Genomic DNA, 20013 nt, shown 5'->3' with positions numbered 1-20013 from the left:
TCACCGCCACAGAGGAGAACAGACTCTACTGTCGCGTAGAAGAAGCTGAGTTTGATTTGCTCTAATAAAAACCTTTAATACTCAACACCAGGGACTCTCTCTGCCCGTAGAGAGGCTCAAACAGGCAAGGAAGCGTCTGTTTGATGCTAAATCTGAGGTTATGATGATAATTCATATTTCTACCATGACTCTATGCTCAGAAGGACACTACTCTGGTTTTAGCATCACTGTAAATATGTTTCTGTCATATATGAGACCTGCAGAGTTTCACTGGTGATCAATAATAATAATAATGCTGATTCATGGTTTTTATGACGGGCTGCATCACTGCCTCTTCTTCCTCTGCTTCAGAGACTTCCTCCTCTTCACGATCATCTCATACAGCGTGTCCATGCCCTGCTCCAGACCCTCCCCGATGATGGCGCAGGCCGGCTGGACGTGGTACGGGGTGGAGGGGCTCAGCTCGGCCAGAGCCAGCTGCCGCGCTATCTCCCCGACATCCAGCGCGCGGGGCAGGTCCTGCTTGTTGGCGATGACCAGCAGCGGGGTCCCCTGGTTCTCCGGGAACCGGGTGATCTTGTGCAGCTCGGTGCGGGCCTCCTCCAGCCTCTCCGCGTCCACAGAGTCCACCACGTACACGATGCCGTCCGTGCAGCGGCTGTAGGGCTTCCACAGGGGCCGCAGCTTCTCCTGGCCCCCGACGTCCCAGAAGTGGCAGCTGATGCCCCTGGAGGCCCCCGCGCCGCCCAGCCGGATCCTCTCCGTGTTGAAGCCGATGGTGGGCACCGTGTTGACGAACTCGTTGAATTTCAGCCGGTACAGCACGGTGGTTTTGCCCGCGGAGTCCAAGCCCAGCATGACGATGTGCAGGGACTGGAAGGAGCCCAGGCTGGAGAAACTGTTTCCCATGATGACGCCCGGGGAGGGGGGACCGTGCGCGGGCACAGGGCCCCGGCAGCGAGCGCTATCCCCGCAGGAGACGCTTAAACGCCCCAGGAGTGATCCATAGCCCCCCGGGGAGAGTCGCGTTTGCCGGATCCGCGCCTCTCCTGCTCAGCAAACGTGGAGGGCGCAGCCTGGAGTTGCGCGGCGGCACTCCGGCAGCGAGACACGCCGCAGCATCCCTGGACTCGCTCCAGCAGCACCGGGCGGCCACAGACAGTCACACCATCACACACACATTTACCGCGCGCACCGCGCTCCAAATGCGCAAATTACGCGTGGCCAAATGTCACAACATGCGCACGTGTGTGTGTGTGACACACGAGTGCTGGTGTGTGACGCGTGGATCGGGCTCTTAATGTTGCCATGAAAACATGCGTCAAGCTCAAGCAGAAGAATACAAAATAAGACTTCCGGTTAGGCCTACAAAATAAAAGCTCCTCAGTTTCCTGTGCGCAGCTGAAACTCCGACACCTCGTGGTGAAACGTGCCATGTGTGCGCGCGGGGAAAAGCCTTAAAGAGAGGACTTTTTCAGCCATTTGGACCCATTTAAGCACGTGTTTGTGGTTTAATAGTCTTATTTCTCAGACGTGTGTTAGCCCCCCCCCCCCCCTCCTGTGTAAATGATGTTTGCTCATGAAAAGTGAAACTCTGAGAACAAACCTAAGGAAAACAAAGACTTCATGCACTAAAAGAGAATGAGCCTGACACAGAAACAGCATCTCTGCACGAGTGTGTGAGTGTGTGTGTGTGTGTGTGTGTGTGCAGACTTCACCTCCTCCATCTGCAGCTCTGTCCTGGAGAACGACCCCTCTACTGCTCTGAACCGACTCTGGCTGACCTGGATCCAGACCGAGGCTCTCATGCTGCACTGTGCACATTAGAGAGAATGTGTGTGTGTGTGTGTGTGTTTGCAATTAACTCGATCTGAACACACACACACGCGCGCACACAGGTGTTTTCACCGATATGTGGGCGTGGTCTAGTTAGACTTGATTGACAGCTCGATGGCTCCCCTGTTGCATTCAAAACCACAGAGACACAAAACAACTACAAAGAGACACAAAACAACTACAAAGAGACACAAAACAACTACAAAGAGACACAAAACAACTACAGAGAGACACAAAACAACTACAAAGAGACACAAAACAACTACAAAGAGACACAAAACAACTACAGAGAGACACAAAACAACTACAAAGAGACACAAAACAACTACAAAGAGACACAAAACAACAACAAAGAGACACAAAACAACCACAAAGAGACACAAAACAACTACAAAGAGACACAAAACAACTACAGAGAGACACAAAACAACTACAAAGAGACACAAAACAACCACAAAGAGACACAAAACAACTACAAAGAGACACAAAACAACTACAAAGAGACACAAAACAACTACAAAGAGACGCAAAACAACTACAAAGAGACACAAAACGACCACAAAGAGACACAAAAGAACCTCAGAGACACAAAACAACCACAAAGAGACACAAAACAACCACAAAGAGACACAAAACAACTACAAAGAGACACAAAACAACTACAAAGAGACACAAAACAACTACAAAGAGACGCAAAACAACTACAAAGAGACACAAAACAACCACAAAGAGACACAAAACAACCACAAAGAGACACAAAAGAACCTCAGAGACACAAAACAACCACAAAGAGACACAAAACAACTACAAAGAGGCACATTCTGCTGCAACTTTTAATCAAACAATAACTTTTATTTTGATAATTTTAACATTTTAATTTCACACATGCAGGAAATAAATGGCAAACAAAACAAAAATACAGGCTTTTATTGTGAAAAGATCCTTTATTTTACAAGTCCTGGACAGAAACATGTGATTAAGTACATTTGTTTGAAAGAAAAATGGGATTTTATGAGATGAAAAACAAAAATAAAGATGAATTTATTGTGTTTTCAGCTAAAATGACTCTCGACGTCACCAATAAATACATTTAATTCACTGGAAATGCACCAAATTACATGTTTCTTTGTTTTAAATCACAGAAAACATCGTGAACATAATCAAAATCAGGGACCATGATTATAAAACATCACTTATTTATTTGGCAAACACTTTTGTTTGTTCTCTAACTTGTTTTTTAACGATTCAAAAAGCGTTTTAATGGATTTAAATACAGAAAAAAGCTGAAACTCTGCGTCGTAAAGAGAAGATTCCCGTGTGAAACGACGTGTTTGAGGATAAACATTTAAACATGCAGGAGTGCGTGAGACACAGGGAATGTTTAAGGCACAAACTCTCACCTGGAAACTTCCAGAACAGCGTCGGTGACGTCACGACGACTGTCAGACACATTCAAAACCATAGAGAAGAAGAGAGGGACGTCTGGAGCTGCTGAACGCTCACGCACATCAGAAAACGGCGCCACAAGAGCGCCCACGAAAGCATCACGTTAGAGCCACGAGAGTGTCACCAGAGCAGCCTGAGAGCGTCAGGAGAGCAGCAGGACAGGGTCATGAGAGCACTACGAGAGCCCACGAGAGCTGCACGAGAACGTACACAAGAGCGTCCAGGAGAGCGTCACGTTAGAGGCACGAGAGTGCCACCAGAGCAGCACGAGAGCGTCAGGAGAGCGCCACGAGAGCGGCAGGAGAGAGTCACGACAGCGGCACAAGGGCGTCAAGAGAGCGGCATGAGAGCGCTACAAGAGCGTCACGTTTGAGCCACAAGAGCGGCAGGAGAGCATCATGAGAGCGCCACATTAGAGCCACGAGAGCGTCACGCTAGAGCTACAAGAACGCCATGAGAGCGTCTACGAGAGCGCCACGAGAGCGGCAGGACAGCGCCATGAGAACACTACGAGAAAGCCCACGAGAGCGGCACGAGAGCGTCCAGGAGAGAGTCACGTTAGAGCCACGAGAGCGCCACCAGAGCAGCACCAGAGCGTCACAAGCGCGGCAGGAGAGCGCCACGAGAGCGTCAGGAGAGCACCACTGAGGCTCAGTGTCAGAGTGGGTCATCCTCCAATTGAGAGATCAGCGGTTCGATCCCCACCTCCCCCGGTCCACATGTGGAAGTGTCTTTGGGCAAGACACTGAACTGCTCATGGGTGTGAACGTGACGTGAGTCAGAAGACTAGAAAGGAGCTTTATGAGTCCATTTACCACCATAATGCATTTATTTTGGATGCTTTTTCTTTATATTCGCACTTTTATTTATTTAATTATTTTTATATTTGCACATTTGTTTGATTATTTATTATTTATTTGTATGTTTTTATTTATTTCTGCTCATATTTTGCACATTTATTTAATTATTTTTAATCATTTATTTGTATTTTTTTATGTATTTATCACATTATTTCTGCAGCTGTGTTAACGGTGTCGTGGCTCTGCAGCGGTGGACGGTTAACGGTGTCGTGGCTCTGCAGCGGTGGACGGTTAACGGTGTCGTGGCTCTGCAGCGGTGGACGGTTAACGGCGTCGTGGCTCTGCAGCGGTGGACGGTTAACGGCGTCGTGGCTCTGCAGCGGTGGACGGTTAACGGCGTCGTGGCTCTGCAGCGGTGGACGGTTTAACAGCGTCGTGGCTCTGCAGCGGTGGACGGTTAACGGTGTCGTGGCTCTGCAGCGGTGGACGGTTAACGGTGTCGTGGCTCTGCAGCGGTGGGCGGTTAACGGTGTCGTGGCTCTGCAGCGGTGGACGGTTAACGGCGTCGTGGCTCTGCAGCGGTGGACGGTTTAACAGCGTCGTGGCTCTGCAGCGGTGGACGGTTAACGGTGTCGTGGCTCTGCAGCGGTGGACGGTTAACGGTGTCGTGGCTCTGCAGCGGTGGGCGGTTAACGGTGTCGTGGCTCTGCAGCGGTGGGCGGTTAACGGTGTCGTGGCTCTGCAGCGGTGGGCGGTTAACGGTGTCGTGGCTCTGCAGCGGTGGACGGGTAACGGCGTGGTGGCTCTGCAGCGGTGGACGGTTAACGGCGTCGTGGCTCTGCAGCGGTGGACGGTTTAACGGCGTGGTGGCTCTGCAGCGGTGGACGGTTAACGGCGTGGTGGCTCTGCAGCGGTGGACGGTTAACGGCGTGGTGGCTCTGCAGCGGTGGACGGTTAACGGTGTCGTGGCTCTGCAGCGGTGGACGGTTAACGGCGTCGTAGCTCTGCAGCGGTGGACGGTTAACTGCGCCGTGGCTCTGCAGCGGTGGATTCGTTAACGGCGTCGTGGCTCTGCAGCGGTGGACGGTTAACGGTGTCGTGGCTCTGCAGCGGTGGACGGTTAACGGCGTCGTGGCTCTGCAGCGGTGGACGGTTTAACTGCGCCGTGGCTCTGCAGCGGTGGATTCGTTAACGGCGTGGTGGCTCTGCAGCGGTGGGCGGTTAACGGTGTCGTGGCTCTGCAGCGGTGGGCGGTTAACGGTGTCGTGGCTCTGCAGCGGTGGACGGGTAACGGCGTGGTGGCTCTGCAGCGGTGGACGGTTAACGGTGTCGTGGCTCTGCAGCGGTGGACGGTTAACGGCGTGGTGGCTCTGCAGCGGTGGACGGTTAACGGCGTGGTGGCTCTGCAGCGGTGGACGGTTAACGGTGTCGTGGCTCTGCAGCGGTGGGCGGTTAACGGTGTCGTGGCTCTGCAGCGGTGGACGGTTAACTGCGCCGTGGCTCTGCAGCGGTGGATTCGTTAACGGCGTCGTGGCTCTGCAGCGGTGGACGGTTAACGGCGTCGTGGCTCTGCAGCGGTGGACGGTTTAACGGCGTCGTGGCTCTGCAGCGGTGGACGGTTAACGGCGTCGTGGCTCTGCAGCGGTGGACGGTTTAACAGCGTCGTGGCTCTGCAGCGGTGGACGGTTAACGGTGTCGTGGCTCTGCAGCGGTGGGCGGTTAACGGTGTCGTGGCTCTGCAGCGGTGGACGGTTAACGGTGTCGTGGCTCTGCAGCGGTGGACGGTTAACGGTGTCGTGGCTCTGCAGCGGTGGATGGTTAACGGCGTGGTGGCTCTGCAGCGGTGGACGGTTAACGGCGTCGTGGCTCTGCAGCGGTGGACGGTTAACGGTGTCGTGGCTCTGCAGCTGTGGACGGTTAACGGTGTCGTGGCTCTGCAGCGGTGGACGGTTAACGGCGTCGTGGCTCTGCAGCGGTGGACGGGTTAACGGTGTCGTGGCTCTGCAGCGGTGGACGGTTAACGGCGTGGTGGCTCTGCAGCGGTGGATTCGTTAACGGCGTCGTGGCTCTGCAGCGGTGGACGGACACAGACGGAGCTGAACGCGTCAGAAAGAAGAAGAATAAAGAATAAAAGAAAGAATAAAAGAAAGGATAAAGGGAGGAGAGGTTCCTGGAACACACCGGACTCTTTAACGTGTGTTTGTACATATTTATATCTGTGCAGCAGAACACAGAGCTGAGGAGTGTGTCCCTGTGTGTGTGTGCAGCACTCAGACAGGTGCAGGCTGCTGTTGTTGTTGTTGTTGTTGTTGTTGTTGTTGTTGTGGTTGTTGTCGTGGCACCTCTGTCGCCTCAGCCGGAGTTAAAGGACGCAGCAGTGCTTCTTCTTCTTCTTGCCGCTCGGCCCGTTTTTGTCTTTGCTCTCCGCCATTTTCTTCTTGCGGACTTCACGCATGAGGTCGAAGAACACCTGCGGACACGGGACAGAGACGCAGAGTCACGCATCTGGGCTTTTATTTTGAAAAGGGACAGGAAGGACGAGCGTGGACAGCGAGGGAAAAAGGCGTTTATTGTCGTCGCTGTTGTCATCGTCGTTGTCGCTGTCGTTGTTGTCGTCGTCGTAGTTGTTTTAGTTGTCATCGTTGTGGTCGTCGTTGCTGTCGTTGTTGTCATTGTTTGTCGTTGTCGTCGTTTTTGTTGTTGTCGTCGTTGTTGTTGTCGCACCTTGTCCACGTTGGCCCTGGTCTTGGCCGACGTCTCCACGTACTGCACGCCCCACTCGGAGGCCTTGGCGGCGGCCTCTTCGGCGGAGACCTGGCGCCGCTCCTCCAGGTCGGACTTGTTCCCCACGAGCAGCAGAGGGATGTTCTCCTCCTCCTTCACCCGCAGGATCTGCTCCCTGACGACACACACACACACACACGCCGCTGTTTACGGGTAAACGTTTCCACGGAGACGGAGGTCAAAGCTGCAGAGCCAGTTTTAAACACATTTATTTACTTTTTTAAATCTAATCCCCGGCCTCAGCGTTCTAACCCTAACCGCCCCGTGGCGTCCCATGGCGGCGTGCACAGACCTGAACTCGGCCGTGGCGCTGAAGGACTCGTGCTCCGTGATGGAGAACAGCAGCAGGAAGCCCTCGCCGCTGCGGAAGTAGTTGTCCCTGATGGCGGCGTAGTCCTCCTGACCCGCCGTGTCCAGGATGTCGATCTGCACGTCCTCGCCGTCCAGAACCACCTTCTTCCTGTAGCTATCCGCCTTGGTGGGCTCGTAGTCCTCCACGAACTGGGGGCAGAGGATTCTGGGTAATGTAGTGTCTGATGGGGCGGGAACAGCAGGGGATTATGGGTAATGTAGTGTCTGAAGGGACGGGAGCAGCAGGGGATCGTGGGTAATAAAGTGTCGGATAGGACTGGAGCAGCAGGGGATTGTGGGTAATGTAGTGTCGGATGGGACGGGAGTAGCAGGGGATTGTGGGTAATGCAGTGTCGGATGGGACGGGAGCAGCAGGGGATTGTGGGTAATGCAGTGTCGGATGGGACTGGAGCAGCAGGGGATTGTGGGTAATGTAGTGTCTGATGGGGCGGGAACAGCTGGGGATTATGGGTAATGTAGTGTCTGAAGGGACGGGAGCAGCAGGGGATTGTGGGTAATGTAGTGTCGGATGGGACGGGAGCAGCAGGGGATTGTGGGTAATGCAGTGTCGGATGGGACGGGAGCAGCAGGGGATTGTGGGTAATGTAGTGTCGGATAGGACTGGAGCAGGGGATTGTGGGTAATGTAGTGTGGGATGGGACGGGAGCAGTAGAGGATTGTGGGTAATGTAGTGTACGATGGGACTGGAGCAGCAAGGGATTGTGGGTAATGTAGTGCCTGATGGTATGGGAGCAGCAGGGGATTGTGGTTAATGTAGTGTGGGATGGGACGGGAGCAGCAGGGGATTGTGGGTAATGTAGTGTCGGATAGGACTGGAGCAGCAGGGGATTGTGGGTAATGTAGTGTCGGGGCTCACCTCGTCGTACATGAACTGCAGCGTGAGGGCGGACTTCCCCACGCCGCCGCTGCCCACCATGATCACCTTGTGGAGCGCCAGGGAGGTCTGGTTCTTGGTCTTACCGGACGCCATCGCCCCGGTCTGTCTCAGTCCAGAGGCTCGCAGCTCCGCCCTACCACTTAGGGGACCACGAGGGACCGGGAGGGGACCAGGAGAGACCAGCAGGGATCAGGAGGGATCAGGGGGGGACCAGGAGAGACAAGGAGAGACCAGACGAGACCAGGAAGGATCAGGATGGATCATGAGGGACCAAGAGTGGACCAGCAGAGACCAACATTTTAGTTTTTGTATTTAGTTTTAAGGTTTTTTTAAGGTGTATTTTAAATGATTTAAATATATATTGTTTAATATATTTAAACATATTCATTGAAAAAAATGTTTGAATTTTTTTAAATTAATGTATAAATTAATGAGAAAGATGAGGTGTTTTTATGGAACATTACGGCACAATTAATACGTTTACTTTCAGAGCTTTTAACTGGTTATTTTTTATGTTTTCAGAGTTTTGCTTTGTACTTTAAGAGCAGTAAACGCTCTGAATACGTGTTCCTGTGGCATTAACGTGTTAATAGTGTGTTATTAAAGTGTCATTAATGGTTCATTAATGTCTCATTAACGTGTTATTAATGTGTTATTAGCGTGTTATGAATGCCGTGTTTGAGCGGGTGCCTGAAGGACCCGCTGATAAAGAGCCACTGTAAATAAACTGTGACCTTTGCAGCTTCACTGAGGCTGAAGGGCGAAGACACGAGGGCCGGGGGTCACAGATCTCTCATTATTTATATAAATACGATAATATATATAAACACTAAGATCTAATTTATTTGATTTAAGCTCAGAACAAAATCATGATTTTTTGGTTTATTAACCTGTATAACACCAATAAAACAACAACTGTGCTTTGATTCATTTAAGCTCTGTGCAAAATCACATTATTTTAAATTTACTTTGCTTTAAATAAATGTTTTAAACATATATGAATATGATTAAAATATATAAATAAATGAAAGACTTAAAATGCTTCAAAATAGATAAATATGAACAAAAATAATTTAAGGTAAATAAAAAACCTATTATGTTTTCAAAAAAATATATAAATAAATTAAAGAACTTGAAACATTAAAAGTAAATAAAAACCAAAATGTTTTAAATATATATAAATATATTCTAGCTCTGTAAAAACGCTAACAGTAATTAAATTAAATGTTTTAAATATATAAAATTATATTCAACACCCAATAACATTTAAAGTAAATTAATAAAAAACCTAAAATGTTTTAAATATATATAAATACATTTAAGACCTAAAGAACTTAACAGAAAATAAATAAAATGTTTTAAAAATATATAAATGAATGCAAGACCTTAAAACCTTAAAAGTAAGTACATAAATAAAAAACTAAAATGTTTTAAACATATATAAATAAATTAAAGAACTGAAAAACCTTAACAGTAAATAAATAAAATGTTTTAAGTATATATAAATAAATTCAAGACCTAATAACCTTAAAATTAAATAAACAAAAAAACTAAAATGTTTAAAAATATATAAATGAATGCAAGAACTGAAAAACCTTAACAGTAAATAAATAAAAATAAATAAATGTTTTAAGACTACATGAATAAACTGAGGCTCTTAAGCCCTTTTAAACCAGTTTAACATGAGTGAGTGAAGTCAGATGTGTCAGGTTTTAAAGATGAATAAATATGAAGCACTTTGCATGATTAAAATAATAAATAAGAAAATAAACTTTGCAGTAAAAGAGGAACTAAACTCCACACAGCAGCTTCCTCTATGCTCCACCAGCTGACACTCAACAGCACTGCTCCTAGCTCCCGCCTCCTGCCTGCCTCTGATTGGCTTAAACTCCCCTATCGCGCTTCTGATTGGCCCGCTGGAAGTGTCACTCACCACGCTGATACGATAACGCTTTCTCTCCCTCGGGGCGAAATCAGAGAAAAACGGCGTAAAAACGTCCCGTAGAAAACGTGAAAATGTCTCAAACTACGTGGAAGAAGTCCCGGAACTCACCCGCTAACGTAGTTTTGGTGTTGTTCGTTAATAAATCCGCCATTAACCGAAACACACTCAACTTTTTAACAAGTTGACCGGGGGACGCGCTCTCTCTCTGCCCCACCTTATCGCGGACTCCTACCGAAGATCGTGTTATCGCGAGAGGACGCGTCACTCCGTAGTCCGAACCGTTACCAAGGTGACGGAGTTAGCGATAGCGTGAAATACAGCCATAAAACGTTTATAAATACAAAATATACAAATATATATATTTTATTTTATGCGATATATGTTTAGACTCACGCCAATGTGACGTGAAATGCGTTTTTTGCTCTGTAGAGCTCCCGGACTGACTGAGCCCGGGAAACAGACGCGGAGTGATACGTCTCAACCTTTTTACCTCCTCTCAGATAACAGTAACAGGAAGTGACGTCACGGCATTCCTTGTGTTCCTTCAGCTTTATTTATTAAATTATTTGTTTGGTTTTTATTTATTTATCAATACATTTATTCATTAATTTATTTTTTTATACATCCATGTATTTTTTTTTTATTCATAAATTTATTTATTTTTTAATGTATTTATTCAAACGTTCATTTATTTAATTTTTATTCATTTATTTGGTTTTTATTCATTTATTTATTCATTTTTTTGAATTTTATTCTAAGATTAATTTATTTGGTTTCATTCTATTATTAATTCATTTATTTACATTATTTATACTCAACATACCATATGTGTGTAAAACATTAATGTTATAAAGTAAATTCACATAAAAAAATATGATTTTAATGAGCCTTAAATAAAACAAAGCTGTTTTTTATATTTTTCTTTATAAAATTATTATTAATTAATTTTAAAAAGTCAGATGTTTTTGTGTCATCTGTTGTAGTTAAATATTAAATATTTGTTAAATATTAAATATTGAAGATAAATATGATTTAAAGGAGTAAAGCTGCAGTTCCGGTGTTTGGAACAAAGATGTCGCCGTTTCATCACTTTTGATATTTAATTATTTATTTATCTTTATGTTTGACTCTTAATATTATATTTACATGTGTTTAACTGTTTATAAACTATCCTTACTAAAAATGTATAAATACATTAGACACATCAAACATTTTAATAAATAAATAAATAAAACAGAAAATGTATAAGGTGAAAAAACACAAAAAAAGATCAAAACCAATTATAAAACGACTTTAAAGTTTTTCAGAACAGTTTCATGTTCATGTTTTTTTTGTTTATTGTTTATTTTTGTGACTCAACATAAAACATGAGTTTCTAAAAGAACTGAAGGTGAAAGATAAAAGTGCTGAAGTCAAAGTGTTAAAGAGAAAAATCTGCAGAATTATCAGAATAAAAGCTCTTTAAACTCATTACAGCGGATAAATGCATGTGTTAATCTGGTTTATATGGTTTTTTGGAGCATTAATTCACTCTGAACCCCATTTATCTGATACATTTAGTCCCTTTGCACATTACAAACTGTCATTAACACATAAAAAGATGAGTTTTTATATATTAAAATACCTCAGATTCATGCTGAATGCAGGAGTTTCTTATATTTTAACATTATTGTTGCTTTTAATACAAAATACAGGATCAGAATATTTCTGTGGGACGGATTAAACGGCAGTATATTCTGAATAAATTGCAGTTTTTTGCAGTTTCGTCTGTAAACAGATGATGAAAGCATGTGTTGAAAGTCTGGTTTATATTGTTTTTTGGAGCATTAGTCCACTATTTACTTGATAAATTTAGTCCCTTTGCACATTACAAACTGTTGTTAACACATAGAAGTTATTAAATATAATAGTTATTACAAATAAACTGCAGTATATTCTGACTTAAGTGCAGTTGTTTTGCAGTTTCACCTGTAAACAGCTGATAAAAACGCGTTAATTTGGTTTATTTTGGTGTCAGGAGCTCAGTGACGTGTGTTCGTAGCCCCGCCCCCTCCCTATATGACCCCGCCCCCTCTCTTGGACCCTGTATAAATGCAGCTGTGTGTGTGTGTGTGCAGCTCCTGAGTCTCAGACGCCAGGATGGAGACACCTCCCTCCTCTCCTCCTCCTGCTCCGCACAGCGGTGTTTGCGCAGCGGCACTCCGGCAGCACCACAACGGCACGAGATTCAAACACGTTTAGAGAGAAGCACTAAAGGGATGGTGAGCTGCGCGCGTGCATGTGTGTGTATCTGTGTGTGTGTGTGTGTGTGGATCAAACACATGATGGATGAACTTTAAAACATGGATTCTTGGCGCTTACGCGTGGAGTTTGTTGACGGGAGTTTTCGGATCCAAAATCCATCACAGCGGGACTAGAGAGGACCAGGGACCCTCAGAGCGGGACTAGAGAGGACCAGGGACCCTCAGAGCGGGACTAGAGAGGACCAGAGACCCCCAGAGCGGGACTAGAGAGGACCAGAGACCCCCAGAGCGGGACTAGAGAGGACCACAGACCCTCTCAGTCCATCAGAGCAGGACTAGAGAGGACACGAAACAGACACTCAGTGGGACTAAGGAGGACCAGAGACCCTCTCAGTGGGTCTAGAGAGGACCAGAGACACTCAGAGAGGTCTAAAGAGGACCAGGGACCCTCAGAGAGGACTAAAGAGGACCGGAGACCCCCCCAGAGATGTGGTAGTCTCTTCTGCTCACGCGTCTTCTTGTGGATGGAAACAAAGTGCGGCGCGTCACAGCGTTACGCACGGATCCAGCTCCAGACTGAGCCTCCCTCCTCCTCCTCCGCCTCCCTCCTCCCCTCCTCCTCTTCCTCCTCTTCTTCCTCCTCCTCTTCTTCTTCTTTAGGACTTGAACTCTGACCCGCAGAGACAAAAGGTGACTCCACTCCTCCTCGGAACAGAAAATGAGTAGCTGTCCTCTCAGACTGGCACTCTTCGTGGCTCTCGTCCTCTCCGTCCGCTGCACCGCCGCGCCCGGCACCGAGGCCGAGGCGCGCACCACGTCCCGGGGGGACACCTGCGCGTCCTGCGGCGCGGCTCAGCCGGAGGACCCCGAGTCTGGCCGGCTGAACGTGGACTTCCTGGAGGCGGTGAAGAGGCACATCCTGAGCCGGCTGCAGATGCGGGACAGACCCAACATCACGCACCCGGTGTCCAAAGCCTCCATGGTGACGGCGCTGCGGAAGCTCCACGCCGGGAAGCTGCGGGAGGACGGCCGGGTGGAGATCCCCAACCTGGACGGGCACCCGATGAGCACCGAGGCGCTGGAGGAGAGCTCCGAGATCATCAGCTTCGCGGAGAAAGGTGCGTGTGTCCGCTCTGCTTTCACCTGAATCCAAAGAAATGAAACAGTTTTCATCATTTACCTCAAACAAACACTGAGATCTCCAGAGTGTAGAGACAGGAAACACTTAGAAACACCGTGTTTTTAGGAAGGAGGGAGGATTTTCTGCAGGAACTCAGACTCAGGATGGAGCAGAGAGACAAACCTCACCTGTGTGAGCTGGTGTGTGCTCCTCTGAGTGTGTGTGTGTGCTCTGAGTGTGTGTGTGTGCTCCTCTGAGTGTGTGTGTGTGCTCTGAGTGTGTGTGTGTGCTCCTCTGAGTGTGTGTGTGTGTGCTCTGAGTGTGTGTGCTCCTCTGAGTGAGTGTGTGTGTGTGTGTGTGTGTGCTCTGAGTGTGTGTGTGTCTTTATAGAAGCTGATGTTGAGCAGATGTTGATGCAGGACCCGCCAAAATAAGAGCAGACAGTGTGGCAGCCAGCTGCAGCAGCCAGCTGCAGAGCTCCATGATGATATTGATCCTTTAAACCTGTTTTATTGAACCCGTCCTGATGTTTGGATCTCAGGCTTCAGTCAAACTCTCACTTTAGAGTTTAGAGGGCAAACTCACACAGAGGAGGAACTCACACAGAGAGCCAGGCTGGGCCGTTGGTATGTGCTGGTTTACAGGCTGCTCTTGAGATGACTCCATCTTACTGATCTTAACTAACAGGGCCGACCGTCTCCGCTCTCAGGAGTTTTAGCATCTCGCTGTTCCTCAGGTGAGATCAGAAATGGGGAAGAACGCTTTTAGATGTTCTGCTCCGAGCACACGGAGCATTTAGCAGTCAGAGCTTAAACTCCAGAGTCTGGTGTCTCTGAATGTGTTCAAGTCCAAGATCAACTCCATCACATCCAGGCTCCAGGAGTGCACATGTTTTATTGGTGTTGAGACTTCCTGTGCTGTCGTTCTGGGACAGGTCTCCCTTAGAAAAGAGATCCTGGATCTCAAAGGGACAAACCTGCTTAAATAAAGGTTATATAACAAAACAACACATATGTTGACTCTAGTTTGGAGGCTGTAGAGCTTAATTATGTGTGGATTCTGCTGCAGGTCGTGTCTTCTGAGGCTGAGTTTTGTGGTTCTGCAGGAGTCTTTACGTCTGTCAATAAACCTGAAAGTAGATGTTTATTGTCTGGACTGATCCAACAAAGAGTTGCATGAGTGTTGACTGTAGTTTGGAGGATGAAGAGCTGAAAGAGCTGCTTTTTAGGCGTGGATTCTGCTGCAGGTCGTGTCCTTTAAGGCTGATTATTATGATTCAGCAGGTAGTTTTTACATTTGAACACGTTGTTATCACCCCAAAGGATCGGTTAATGGTTGCATGCGTGTTGACTGTGGTTCATGCATGAACTCTGCAGCAGGGCGCGTCTCCTGAGGCCGAGGCTCAGACGTTATTAAATCTCGTGGTTCAGCTCGTCCTGAGCATTTCTTCCGTCTGTTAAACCTGTGAGCAGGATGTTTTCGTCTGGATGACCCGTGGAAAGGGGTCGACTGTAGTTCGGTGGCTGCAGAGCTGATTTTGAAGCACGCTGCGTTCACATGCCGCAGAGAAAGTTGGACATGTGGGCGCCCTGGCTGCAGCCCCGGTGCCGTGTTCACTTTGAAGCGCTCACAAACAAGCTGCGGGCCGAGGTTTGGCTCCCCGCTGAGAGCCTTTTAGTTTCACATGTTTCTCTCTGTGGCCGCTGTGTTGCAGACCTTCCACCTCGGCGCCCGGCGCTTGCCAGTTGGCTGCGGCGCCGAGCGGCTGTCAGCGGGGACGTGGCACGGCGTCAAGCCTGAGAGGAACAGTTTAGTGAGAGAGGAAAAGAAGCTGAGAATGATCAACGACACCACCTGCTTCACCCACGTGTGCCTCAACGCTCCGCCACAGAGCCAAACATCTGCTCGCCACATCAACACGCCACTGCTGCACTCACTTTACAGCTGTGAACGTGTGTGTGTGTGTGTGTGTGTGGTGTCAGAGTGTGGACAGCTTTTGTGTCTCTGTCATGTCTTTATGTGTGTTTTCTTTTACTTTGTGTTTTCCTACGAGTGTCTGCATTGGCGTATACATGTAGGAGACTGTGTTTACGTGTGTGTGTGTGTGTGTGTGTGTGTGTGTGTGTGTGTGTGTGTGTGTGTGTGTGTGTGTGTGTGTGTGTGTGTGACACGGCAGGGTTGTGTTGAATCACTCCCCTCAGTATAAGGTCACAGCTTTTGTGTCGGCCGTCCTGCGCCCTGAATGCAGATTGACGGGCTGAACCCTGGAGCCTGGCACCCCATTAGAATTCACAGAGTGTGTGTGTGTGTGTATGTGTGTGTGTGTGTGTGTGTGTGTGATCTAACGCCAGGCTCGATGGCGGTTTCCTGCATCACAGTTTGTTGTCCAGATACTTAGTTTTCTGTGCTCCAAGTCGACACAAACACTTTTCTGTCGTGGACGCGTCGACGCTCAAATGTCCGTCGCAACTTAAAGACACAGTCCGGATGTTTAGAAGTGTGTGTGTGTGTGTGTGTGTGTGTGTGTGTGTGTGTGTGTGTGTGTGTGTGTGTGTGTGTGTGTGTGTGTGTGTGAGAAGTCCTTCTCCATCAGTCAGTGTGTGTCCTGCAGTAGATGGTCCAGTTTGGAGGCCCAGTGGCTAAACTCTGCAGACGCCACACAGGTGCAGATCCCTGGAGGGGACACCGGGGATGCAGGGGACACCGAGGACACGCCCCCTCCGTATTTACAGCGTACGCATCTGTCCCCCCAGACTCTTAATTTGAAGAACGGCAAGAACGTGACCCACTGAAGCACCGACGTCATCGGGAAAGTCGCAACTGCAAATTATAGCGAGAGTAAAATCAACGAAAGCATTTTTCTTTTACATGAATTAAACATTCGTGCATAAAAATCCACCTGAACGCAGCACGTTTAGCATCTGACGCCCAAAACCTCACCTCACCGAAGACTTAAATACCCAGAATTCAGTGCAACACGGACGTGACGCTGAACTGATGAACGTTTGAAGAAGATCGTGTGATACGGTCGAAAGCTCCACAGCAGCGACTCAGTGTTTGTTGTTGACGAAGACGATAATAAACCCGTCATTTAGAGCAATTTAGTCACTTATTGAGCTCGTTGCCATGGCAATAATATAGAGATCTTATGCAACGTTTGTTCAAATGTAAAACTTTGAACTTCTTCCTCGAACTTTCCTAAACTTTGATCTTTACTGTCAACGAGCGTTCAGCAGTATTCAACTTTAAGAGCACGAGGATGGGGATAAATAAAAGTAAAGTTGTATTTTTAAGGTTTGCAGTCGTCTGATGTAAACGCTGCACAATCGTCCACCATCTTGGATCAAAGAGAAGGAATTTCCCGCCTTTTAACCATCCGAACACCAACGCCATCGTTTATAAAAGGTCTCAGCAGCTGCAGGTTTAAAGATCCGTGTTTGCAACATGAAGCGAGCCGCTGAGAGCTTTCACAAGAACTAATGTCACATCTGCTTTTATCCACCACGCCATTAAAAGCCGGTTTTTGTGAAGCCGTGCTCCGAGGACAGTCTTATTTACCCGTCGGTTGTTCCTCACTAAACACTCGTCACCGGAGAGAAATCAAGACCTAAATATTTGCCTCAGGCAGCGAGGAGTCGCTCCGAACAGCTGCTGTTGTGTTTTGACACTTTTCCGTCTCCGTCACGTCCTCGCCTGCGTCCTCCTCCGAGTCTCATCTCGTCCTGGAGTTCATGTGAGGAACCTCCTCATTATGTCGAACAATGCAGCCGCTCGTCTGTGACGAATTCACACCCCTCTGGAGCCGTCACTTAACCCTCCTGCCCCGTGTCAGTGAAGCGCCTCCGTCTGTCTAAATGACATCGCAGACGTGTTGAGATGTCGCCGCGGTGACGGACCTGCAGCTGCAGCTCCACTTCACCTTTGTTTTCATGTTGCACGCGCTTATGATTTTGATTTTTACCTCTAATCCGCCACCGCGTGTGTGTGTGTGTGTGTGTGTGTGTGTGATGTAACGTCCGAGCGGCTGATTAATGACTCGGAGATTACCTCGTCTTGTGACTGTTGAGCTAACTCATTTGCAGACTCGCTTTGATGAGCAGCAACAAAGACCGACTCGCTCTAGAACTTTCTGGAGCGATGACGCAACTTTAGCGAACTTTTGTTTTGCAGAAAACTCAACAATAGAGCGATTAATACTAAAGTGGAGCTGAACCAGACCACCTGAGAGGTCTGGACGGCTCATAAACGCTGAAGATGAACGCGTGGATGACTCTGTCCAAAGTCCTTTAACTCTTGTTGTTCTTGTCCACGACTGCACCATGATGTCTGTCTCTGTCCTCCCGTCATTTCTTTGTTCTTGCTCCGTCTTTGAATCTGGTGATTTGGTGACGTAAACGTGCGTGTCGTCTGTATAATAACGATAACTTTCATCGTTGTTTTTCCGTCGTCTTCAGACTTTAGGAGGTTCAGACCATCGTCTTCCACCTCTCGTTCAGGTTTCCTTGCGTCTCTGTAGCACCATTAAAGGGGCTTTGAGGTCAAACGCTGGAGGTGACGGGTTTGATGCTGCAGGAACAGCCACTGAAAGCTCCGTAAGCGCCTCAAGATGCAAAACTGACAATGTAAAGACAAGGTTTTAAGGAGCTTCTAGTTCCCAGTTGAGATCAATCTTTATCCTTCCGTAACGGGAGAAGAAACACAGTGAAAGCCCAATAAATCTGGATAAAATCACCCAAACAATCAGTGGGAAAGCTGCAAGAGAAAGTGAATCATCTGTGTCAACGTATCTCTGAATTTCAGATTTTGACTCTTGCTTCCAAAGGCGTTGAATCCCTCCGTTTGCCCTCCTTCCAAACCTTTCAAATCATCTTCCAAATGAGCTGACGGTCCCCAAATTAAAAGCCTCTGACCCTTTGTGGTCTGCAGCTAATGTCATGAAAACAGTTCCTCCTGTGTCTTCATTCGTCCAGTTTTGCTGCGTCTCAGGCCTCATTGTGAGGTCCGTTCGGCTCCATGAGATCTTATTTTCAGGCAGCATTCAGCGCAAAGCCTTTGAACCTTTGTGCCAATTCAGAGGCCAAGTGGCCCTGCGCCCAACGCCTTCCTGTCACAGTCTGCAGGATCTGTGATGCCGCCCTGATCTTAGGGGAGACCAGGGCTCTTTGCAACCCTGTGACTGTCCCAGTTTTTGCAGATGTTCAGTTTTTGGTGGTTGTTTAAAGTCTTTGTGGCGTGACGTCCTTAATAACCAACCCCTCTGGTGTGTTTTTGTCCCCCAGATGACATGGTGACGTCCAAGTCCAGCCTGTTCTTCCTGATCTCCAGTGAGGGGAACCAGAACCTGCTCGTGACGCAGGCCACCCTCTGGCTCTACTTCAAGCTGCTGCCGTCTCCTCTGGAGGTTCGTCCGCGGCGGAAGGTGACGGTGAAGGTGTACTACCAGGAGCCAGGCCTCGGCAGCAAGTGGAACCTGGTGGAGAAGCGGGTGGAGCTGAAGCGCAGCGGCTGGCACACCTTCGTGTTGACCGACGCCGTGCGGCTGGTGTTCGAGAAGGGCGATCGGCGGCAGAACCTGGACGTGCGCTGCGAGGCCTGCGAGGCGGAAGGCGTCATGCCCGTCCTGCTCAACCACAACGACGAGTCCCACCGGCCCTTCCTGGTGGTGCAGGCGCGGCAGTCTGACAACAAGCACCGCATCAGAAAGCGGGGGCTGGAGTGCGACGGCAGCAGCAGCCTGTGCTGCCGCCAGCAGTTCTACATAGACTTCCGGCTCATCGGCTGGAACGATTGGATCATTGCGCCGTCGGGCTACTTTGGGAACTACTGCGAGGGGAACTGTCCGGCCTACATGGCGGGCGTCCCGGGCTCGGCTTCATCCTTCCACACGGCGGTGGTGAACCAGTACCGCATGCGTGGGATGAGCCCAGGCTCCATGAACTCCTGCTGCATCCCCACCAAGCTCAGCACGATGTCCATGCTCTACTTCGACGACGAGTACAACATCGTCAAGCGGGACGTTCCCAACATGATCGTGGAAGAGTGCGGCTGCGCTTGAGCGTGTTTAAGTCCTGTTTATTTAAAGGTGGAACTGAAGAACTTACAATATAACAACAACATAAAGAATATAGAAATATTTATGGACGACGGAGAAAACCCGAGCACACACAACCTCATCCACACGTATCTACACACCCTCATGTACGCCTGCACAAAGACTTGTATATATATTTATGTTTGTTGATATATTCGGTTCGAGTCCCCTTCAAAGGGACGGGAAGACGTCTTTACCCAATCTTTGAAAAACAATCAATCTCATCATTATCTGCGACAGTGAGGATCTGGTTCAAGACTTACCTGCTAGCCTTCCCAGAGCTGCATCACGTGATGTCATTTCCTGCTGTCAGTCACGTTGTTAGAGTACGTCCCGCTTGTTTAGAAGCGTACGTACCGCTTTTTTGTTTAAACTCAACCTTGAACGTGGGAACAACGTCTCCAGAGGAGCCTTACAGGGGTCACAAAGAAGGTTTGGGGGCGATTCAAACCCTAAAAAATACAAACTTCACCAACGTACAGCACTTCTTCTGGACGCA

General features: G+C 48.2%; 3 protein-coding genes across 4 annotated transcripts; 1 reads left to right on the top strand and 2 right to left on the bottom strand.

Annotated features, from left to right (window-relative positions):
• Positions 1-324: 324 nt before the first annotated feature.
• On the bottom strand, positions 325-909 carry LOC310964591 (ADP-ribosylation factor-like protein 4C; the record flags this gene model as incomplete). Its single annotated transcript, XM_083937779.1, has 1 exon — positions 325-909. The coding sequence occupies one exon, from the start codon at positions 907-909 to the stop codon at positions 325-327; it is 585 nt and encodes a 194-aa protein (XP_083793905.1).
• A 5073-nt stretch (positions 910-5982) lies between these two features.
• Positions 5983-10276, bottom strand: LOC310964589 (ras-related protein Ral-B-like). Of its 2 annotated transcripts, none has more exons than XM_083937776.1 (5): positions 10049-10276; positions 8095-8254; positions 7159-7367; positions 6807-6981; positions 5983-6552 (listed from the first exon to the last, which is right to left on the bottom strand). In XM_083937776.1, the coding sequence occupies exons 2-5, from the start codon at positions 8206-8208 to the stop codon at positions 6445-6447; spliced, it is 606 nt and encodes a 201-aa protein (XP_083793902.1). In that variant the 5' UTR covers positions 8209-8254; positions 10049-10276; the 3' UTR covers positions 5983-6444. The 2 variants fall into 2 exon arrangements, with proteins under 2 accessions (XP_083793902.1, XP_083793903.1); XM_083937777.1 differs by having other exon boundaries at positions 10169-10271.
• A 2732-nt stretch (positions 10277-13008) lies between these two features.
• Positions 13009-19611, top strand: LOC310964590 (inhibin beta B chain). The gene is made up of 2 exons (XM_083937778.1): positions 13009-13421; positions 18703-19611. Exons 1-2 carry the CDS (start codon positions 13022-13024, stop codon positions 19476-19478), a joined length of 1176 nt encoding a protein of 391 aa, XP_083793904.1. The 5' UTR covers positions 13009-13021; the 3' UTR covers positions 19479-19611.
• Positions 19612-20013: the final 402 nt, after the last annotated feature.

This window comes from Echiichthys vipera (genome assembly GCF_963691815.1).
Source record: "Echiichthys vipera genome assembly, chromosome: 23".
Classification (NCBI taxonomy): Eukaryota; Metazoa; Chordata; class Actinopteri; order Perciformes; family Trachinidae; genus Echiichthys; species Echiichthys vipera.
This window is presented reverse-complemented; position numbering and strand designations above follow the sequence as displayed.

Coding starts and splice junctions, on each gene's coding strand:
- LOC310964590 (XM_083937778.1), top strand. CDS start 13,022: ATGAGTAGCTGTCCTCTCAGACTGGCACTCTTCGTGGCTCTCGTCCTC. Junction 13,422..18,702: donor CATCAGCTTCGCGGAGAAAG/GTGCGTGTGTCC, acceptor TTTGTCCCCCAG/ATGACATGGTGACGTCCAAG.
- LOC310964589 (XM_083937776.1), bottom strand. CDS start 8,208: ATGGCGTCCGGTAAGACCAAGAACCAGACCTCCCTGGCGCTCCACAAG. Junction 7,368..8,094: donor TGCAGTTCATGTACGACGAG/GTGAGCCCCGAC, acceptor CTCTGCCCCCAG/TTCGTGGAGGACTACGAGCC. Junction 6,553..6,806: donor CCAGGGCCAACGTGGACAAG/GTGCGACAACAA, acceptor CCGTGTCCGCAG/GTGTTCTTCGACCTCATGCG.